The 7,841-nt window shown below is 45.7% G+C and overlaps 1 protein-coding gene and 1 pseudogene across 1 annotated transcript; one reads left to right on the top strand and one right to left on the bottom strand.

The window, feature by feature from the left end:
* The first annotated feature begins 2,665 nt into the window (after positions 1-2,665).
* On the top strand, positions 2,666-3,525 carry LOC125532024 (flowering-promoting factor 1-like protein 5 pseudogene; annotated as a pseudogene).
* A 2,980-nt stretch (positions 3,526-6,505) lies between these two features.
* On the bottom strand, positions 6,506-7,540 carry LOC147983862 (uncharacterized). Its single transcript, XM_087540891.1, has one exon. It carries the CDS (start codon positions 7,538-7,540, stop codon positions 6,506-6,508), a length of 1,035 nt encoding a protein of 344 aa, XP_087397017.1.
* Between the last annotated feature and the right edge of the window lie 301 nt (positions 7,541-7,841).

The following is a 7,841-nucleotide window of genomic DNA, read 5'->3' on the forward strand; positions in this document are numbered from 1 at the left end:
GCGGTTGTGAACAAGCTGATCAAACCCGCATGTAACAAATCAACATAGGCGGTTATTTTTGTTTTGGAGGTGGTTGTAAATTCGGAAGCGTCTGTACTAGTTTTTGGAGGTGATTGGCCATTTGAAACCGCTTGTAGGTTGAAATTACTCTAGGCGGTTTCATTTCTAGAACCTCCTCTGCGCTTCCATCTCCTATGTATTCAACTATTCCCCCGTTCCAGTCCCCATAGCTTCGCACTATGTCTGGCACTGCCAAGCCTCTTCGTCACTGGCGTGTGGCCATGGTGTAACATGCGACACACGAGGTTGCCATCGGTGCCATTGCTACTGCATGAACCATACGTCTATGTTTGCGTGTTTGAATTTGTGTGATGGTTAAGACTATGTTTAGTTTTGTTTTCTGTTATATGGCACTTGCTTCATGGTTTAAGTGGTACTGTATGTGAACTCATGTGCTGTTTAGTGGAATGGTATGCTAAGACTCAGAACTAGTTCTATGTGAATTTTAGTGCCAGGGTTGACTACAAGATAGAGTGACAACCCCTTGAAGATCTTGAAGACAGTTAAAAATACACAGCCGCCTCTGGGCATCCTCGCATTGGAGGCGTTTGTCAACATGAACTGCTTGCATTGGATTATTAGCATGCGTTGATTAAAGTATTAGTGACACTGGCTTTGAGGCGGAACCAAGAACCACTGTTGGCCCATGTATGAAAACCGCCTCCAAAGGCCGATCCTGTACTAGTGATATACATAACATGATGCACAAACTCTGTAGAATTTTGTCTCAAAAGTATGTTTAAATATTTTTAGAGGAACTTCTGTATAAGACTTGAACTTGTGGCTGTTAGAATGGAGTCGAATGGATCAAACAGCTTGCAAGGTGTATCCAAGTCTATATATAGAGATCAACATAAATCTGATTCATTACAATGAAAATGTAACTAGCTCGGAAGTACCAGAAGAAATTTGAACTAGCGAAAAGGTTGCTAGCTTCCAACCATGTTTAAAATTTGAACAACCAAAGCATGTCCTAAGAGCCAAAGAAAATAACATATACTTGAAAATGCCGATCTAAACAAAAGTGGTGGTTCTAGGCAGCGAAAAGGTGGCTCTTTTCTGTGAGTAGGGAACTGGCTCGAAAATAGCAGGTAAAACCAAGAGTGAGGGCTTTTGGAGGCCGAGCTCCACGGAGCTCGTTTTCAAAATACGATTTTCCACTGAGTGAATTTTTTTGAAAATGTTTGTATACACTCTCGCATATGTGTATTGCGTATGTGCAAAAATTCATAACCATATACTTTCACACGTGGCGTACAGAAAAAAGACAAAAACGTATTTCTAAAATGGGCCGCTTTTTTTGTTGTTGGGCCGGAATTTTGTCTTTTTTGTACAGCCTACAAAATACAAAAATTTCAAATGATTTTTCCACACGCGCATGCGGAAATCTAATAAGTTTCTATGGAATTTTTTTGAATTTATTTGAAACTTTGAAATATGACTTTTGATTTTTTCAAAAATACCGAGCTCCCTGGAGCTCGGCCTTCGTTGGCATTTTCCAGTAAAACCAACGTCCCAGTAGACCGTATTAGGCAGAGAAATTCTCAAATGGAACTTGTGCATAAATTCCAAAGTCACATCTTGGAGGTACTGAGTAGAGTTGCCCGGGAGTAACAACCCTATATTGTGACCAGATTTAGAAGCAAACCCAAAGTTGTTCAATATTGTCGTGTGAAATATTATGCTCAGAAGTGGCGAGGCTAATAGAGGATGTTTTCAAAGAATTGAATTTGGATCAGTAGTATCGGAACAAAATGAGTAGCGGTTCTGATATGTGAAAAATCGACATTACTGGGGTAGGGTTAGCTCAGTCAAAGAGGCTCGGTAGTACCGAGTAAGAAAACACGGCGGTACTACCAGGCTTAGGAAAACTTAGGTGTAGAGTGGCTAAACTCGATTCTTTTGAGGATCTTTGGCTTAGGATCTTTTCATGGAGTTCATGTTGGGCTACACGGCGTGCAATAATTGCATAACGGAAAACGGGCATTAGTAGTGTGCCATGTCAGTGCTGTTTACTTGTTGTTACCTTCCTTGCCATGTTGCTTTTGGAGAACTTTTCTCGCAGTGCTTGTGTTGGCAAGAAAAGTTTAGTCTCGATGGTTATCGATGTATGTCGTCAATTGCAACTGATCGGTTTGGGTTTTCTTTTTTTTCTTTCTATTTTATAGTTTGATTGTGACATCCTTAGTGCCTTGATATATCATGTTACTGTAGAGACCGAATATACTATACGAACCTGATACAGTATTAATTATTGCCCCTTTTCGGAAAAAGAGTTCTTGATGTTAGTAGCTCGAGACTTCGAGAGTAGCCGCCCACTTGCTCAAGCTGATTGATGCCTGCCTCAAAAGTAAATACATACAATGTACCGAGCCTGAAGAACCAATGTACGTTGCTGTTAAATAGGTGAAACATACGTATACACATAACCGAAAAGAATTACACGAATATATACGAAACACACGTCCCTGTCGATCTATGCGAGCGCATCTTCTTACTGCACTCTAGAACAGGCAGTGATTGCCAGATTACGTACGTGCCACACCGGCTCCCATGCGCCTATATAAACACATCACCTGCACACACCAACAGCAGCATCCGATAACCAGCCAGCAGCAAGCAGTACAACACTAGTAAAGATCGACCTATCGGTCTATGCATCGCTTTTCACCGCATCCTCTCAGTGCTCCCCATCCGGCATCCGCCTATATAAACGCATCAGATTATAGCCCAACCAACCTGCAGCAAGTAGTGCAACACAACACTAGCAAGGTCGATCGATCGAAGGTAGCTAGCAAGTAAGGAAGACTAGGAAGAAGAAGAAAGATGGCGGCGGGGGGCGTGTGGGTGTTCAAGAACGGGGTGATGGAGCTGGAGCAGGAGGCGACGAGCCGGAAGGCGCTGGTGTACGTGCCGGCGAACGAGACGATGAGGTCGCTCGAGGCGCTGGAGCGGCGGCTGGGGTCGCTGGGTTGGGAGCGCTACTACGAGGACCGCGCCATCGTGCAGCTCCACAAGCGCGGTGGCGTCGACCTCATCTCCCTTCCCCGGGACTTCTCCCGGCTCCGCTCCACCCACATGTACGACGTCGTCGTGAAGAACCGCGACCACTTCAAGGTCGTCGACCTCTAGACATGCATATGCGCGCCTAAGCTTCGCCAACTCAACAAGGTATATATATCCATACATAATACAAGTCCGGTACAAATAAACATGGTGTTTTGTTTGAATGAATTGAAGATTGTTCACCACGCCTGCCGCGTGGTATAAACGCACAGTGTGTGATGACGTGTTTGTGTGATGTTACTGTGTACACGTACCTACGGTTCGTGGAGATATATACTATGTCTATATGATTGTAAGAATATGAAAATGTAGCTTTCAGAAAGTATGATGTATGATCCTCAAAAAAAAAGTATGATGTATCGAGCTTCCTTTTCCGTGGAATAAAATGAATGAAAGAATATTAAAGCCGTGTGTGTGCGCGTTACTTGCGAGGTAGATCGATCGTCTTATGTGCAACAGACGTAGTGCGAGGGTATCGATCCATCAATCGATCTGGCTGTATTAGTTACTGTGGCTACAAGTCACTGTACGTGGCCAACCTGCATGCATAGACTTTTCGTTTTTTTTTTTGCGAAAGGAACAAAATCATTATTTAAATAGAGTTATTACACTCAAGTTGACATAGAGTCTCAACTTCCTCAGGCGCACAACGCAACCAGACAGCTGTTTTAGGGAGAGATCGGCCCATGCGAGCTAGTACATGACTAGCTTTGTTCTGGGCATGTCCTACAAGCTTTATTTCATGTGTTCTAGAGCTCAGTAATTGCTTAATGTCATTCACCATAGCTGCAGCCGGGGATCTATCAGGAGCTTGGGAAGTAATCATGCGTGCTGCCGCCATGCAGTCCGTCTCGATCAACAGCCGGTCTGTGCTCCTATCCAGTGTGATAGACACCCCTTCCATGATAGCTGCAATCTCAGCTTCAAGCCCACTTGCACAGCGAGGGATGAAACGACATGAGGCAAAGATGATGGCCCCTGTACAGTCTCGAAGAATCATGCCAGCTCCACCTGTACTCTCCTCCTCCAACCATGACCCATCAGTGTTAAGTTTCACCGAGCCCAGTGGCGGTGGTGTCCATCGCTCAGGGGGTTTGTCTCATAAAAGCATTTCATGTGATTTTTGCTTTCTGTCCCGTCCAACATAGGAGACCACTGTCTTCCCTTTCTCCATATCAGCACTTGGGTGCTGCCTTATGTGCAATAATGTATCAATGTAGCCACAAAGGAATCGGCAGGACGCATCAACCGACGGTGCTGGTTTACCATGATACACCTCATTCCGAACGTACCAGTTTCGCCATAGCGTCATGATGATAGGAAGCCGAACTTCATCTTGACAGCCATCAAGCAAATGAATGATCCATTCTTTGCCTATGTTGGCGATAGTGTCCACCTTAGGCATTCTCCATATGCCGGCCATAGCCTTCCACAGTCGCTGCGCCAAAGGGCATCTGCATAGGGCATGAAACGAGTCCTCGCATTCCATACCGCAAAGAGCACATGTATCAGAAACCTCAAGTTTTCTTTTCCGTTTGTTTTCAAGGGTGGCCAAAGAATTCGTCGCGACTCGCCAGGCAAAAACGCGTACCTTTGGGGGAGCAGGGCACCCCCACACTGCCTTCCAGACGGCACGGGTGCCGTCCGGTGCCCTGCTCGTGGCGCACGCGGTGGTGCGAGTACGGTCCTCCAATGCTAGCTTGTAGGCACTGCGGACACTGAAAACACCTCTCCTGTCGGGTGCCCAAGATAGGACGTCCTCCAATCGACATGGGCTGGCTTTGATCGCCAAGATGCATTGGACATCCGGGGCCAAGAAGTGTTGTTGGAGAAGATCCGTGCGCCACTGGCCATTTATGTCCAGGAGTTCAGACACCCACCTAAGCCGGCATGTGCCCCTTGGTGTGATCGGCCGGTACGATGCTGGTCGTGGTAGCCAAGGGTCCCGCCATATGCAGATGTGCTCGCCATTCCCCACTCGCCAGATGAGCCCCTTTTTAAGGAGCTCCAGGCCATGTTGTATGGCATGCCATGTCGGAGATGCGTTCCCTGCAAAAACAGTGTCCTCAAGGGAACCATTAGGGTAGTATTTTGCTTTTAGCACTTGGGAGCATAGCGAGACTGGGTTGATAAGTAGACGCCAAGCTTGCCTCGCTAGGAGGGCTTGGTTGAATAAGCGGAAGTCACGGAAGCCCAATCCACCCTTTTCTTTTGGCTCAATAATTTTATCCCATGCCAACCAGTGAGTTTTCCTCTGTCCTTCCTTTGATCCCCACCAGAAGTTCCTCACAAGTTGCGTGAGATCATCACAAACAGAGCAAGGTAATTTAAACACCCCCATCATATAGGTAGGTATAGCTTGTAGGACAGATTTTACCAAAGTTTCCTTCCCTTCCTGGGACAAAGTGTCTCCCCAAAGCATGATCCACTTAGTCAGACTAGCCTGCAACATTTGAAATTTCCCTTTGTTCATGCGACCATCTGGTGTGGGTAATCCGAGATATTTACCTTCAAAATCTGCAGTTTGAACTTGCAACACTTGTTTGACCCCGGACTGTGCCACCGTAGGACAATTGTCACCAAACTGGATGGAACACTTTTGTGGGTTTATAAGTTGGCCCGTAGCCCGTGCGTATCTATGGATAACGTCCTTCACATAATTGGCCTGCTCAACATTAGCTTTGAAAAACAGTAGGGTATCATCAGCAAACAACAAGTGAGATATCCCCGGCGCTCTGCTGCAAATCTTGACCGGTTGGACAGCCTGTGATTCCACTCCCTGTCTCAGCAGTGCAGATAAACCATCAGCCACAAATAGAAATAAGAAAGGCGATAGGGGGTCACCTTGCCGAAGCCCTCGCGTCGGTGCAAACGAATCCAAGATGGCTCCATTGAGTTTAACGGAATATCTCACAGTGATGACACATGACATTATCCATTGTACCCACTGGTGAGAGAAGCCCAACTTGATCATCGCTTGCTCCAAGAACCCCCAATCCACCCTGTCATATGCCTTTGAAAGGTCCAGTTTGTACGCACAAAAACTATTTTCAGGGTTTTTCTCATGCTGAATAAAGTGCAGGCACTCAAAGGCTAGGAGCGCATTATCAGTAATCAGGCGCCCGGGGACAAAGGCACTCTGGTATGGTGATATGATCTCATCAAGCACGGGACGCAATCTGTTTACTAAACACTTAGCAACAATTTTGTAAATGACATTACAGAGGCTTATAGGCCTGAAGTCAGTGAGGCGAACTGGGTTGTCGACCTTTGGAATTAGAACAATTATTGTATCATTTACTCCTTGAGGCATGTTACTTGTTCGAAAAAACTCTCTGACAGCCATTACAATTTCCTCCTTCATCACTGCCCAATTTTTCTAAAAAAACCTTGCTGGAAATCCATCCTTCCCCGGGGCTTTCAGCGGCCCCATTTGAAACAAGCTATCAAATATTTCTTTTTCTGTGAACTCACCACATAAACGATTATTCATTTCTTGTGACACTTTCTCTTCAAATAAAGACAAAAGCGGCTGCGGGTCAAGACTGTCATCACGAGTAAACAAGTTTTCAAAAAAAGAAGTGGCCATACCCCCCATTACCTTACTGTCACCATGGCTGCAGCCCGCTGCATCAATCAGACGTTTGACCTTGTTCCTGCGTGCACGCCATTTGCCTCGGTTCTGAAAAAACTTGGTATTCCGGTCACCATTTCTTAGCCAGTCAATACGGCTCCGTTGCATCCACAACATCTCTTCACGATATAAAAGCTCCTGCATATGATCAGAGACCTCTCGGATTTCATTACGGTCAGCATTCATATTCATCAATTCTTCCAACCGGCATCTACAACGTTCAAGCTCCTGCGTGATGTTACCAAATTTCTTTTTGCCCCAGGCATGCAGCTCAACCATGAGCTTTGTTAATCCTGCCCGTACATCACCTAAACTGAATTTATGGCCAGCTTGCTCCCAGACTGCCGCAACTTTCTCAGGTAATGTAGGATCACGTTCCCAAAATGCCTCATACCTACGGAATTTGCATCGGATGTCAGGGGTATCTTCCTTTATACATTCCAGCATGAGCGGTGTATGATCAGAGCATGGCGATACATTGTGCACCACCCGCGCTTCAGAAAATATGCCACGCCACTTGTTGTCCGCCACTGCACGATCAAGCCTTACACGCACATTTTTCCTCCCATGTTGTTTATTATCATATGTAAACGGTAAGCCAGAGAAACCAAGATCAACAAGCTCACAGACCTCCAGCATATCACGGAATGCCAACATCTGCCCTTCATTGCGTGGTGTAAGCGAGAAATGTTCAAACGACCACATAGCTTCGTTGAAGTCACCTATAACACACCATGGCAAATCAGATGATTGTTTTAGAGTTCTCATTTGTGCCCACATGCGGTGTCTATTTTCCACACGTGGTTCCCCATACACACAAGTCAGCCGCCACAGAGGGTCATGCTCGGAGAGTCGCACATGCGCATCAATATATCTTTCACTAGCAGATTGAACTTCCACATGCAAACTTTCGCACCAAAAGAGGGCCAGCCCTCCACTCAAACCATCACTGCTAACTCCAGAAAAATCTCTTAATCCTAACCTACCACACAGACGTTTAACTTTTTCCGAACTCTGTCTAGTCTCACACAAGAAAACTAACTTTGAATTTGTAGATTTTACCATGCCAACAAGTTCGCGA

This window comes from Triticum urartu, chromosome 2A (assembly GCF_056163025.1).
Source record: "Triticum urartu cultivar PI428250 chromosome 2A, HENAU_Tu73, whole genome shotgun sequence".
NCBI lineage: Eukaryota > Viridiplantae > Streptophyta > Magnoliopsida > Poales > Poaceae > Triticum > Triticum urartu.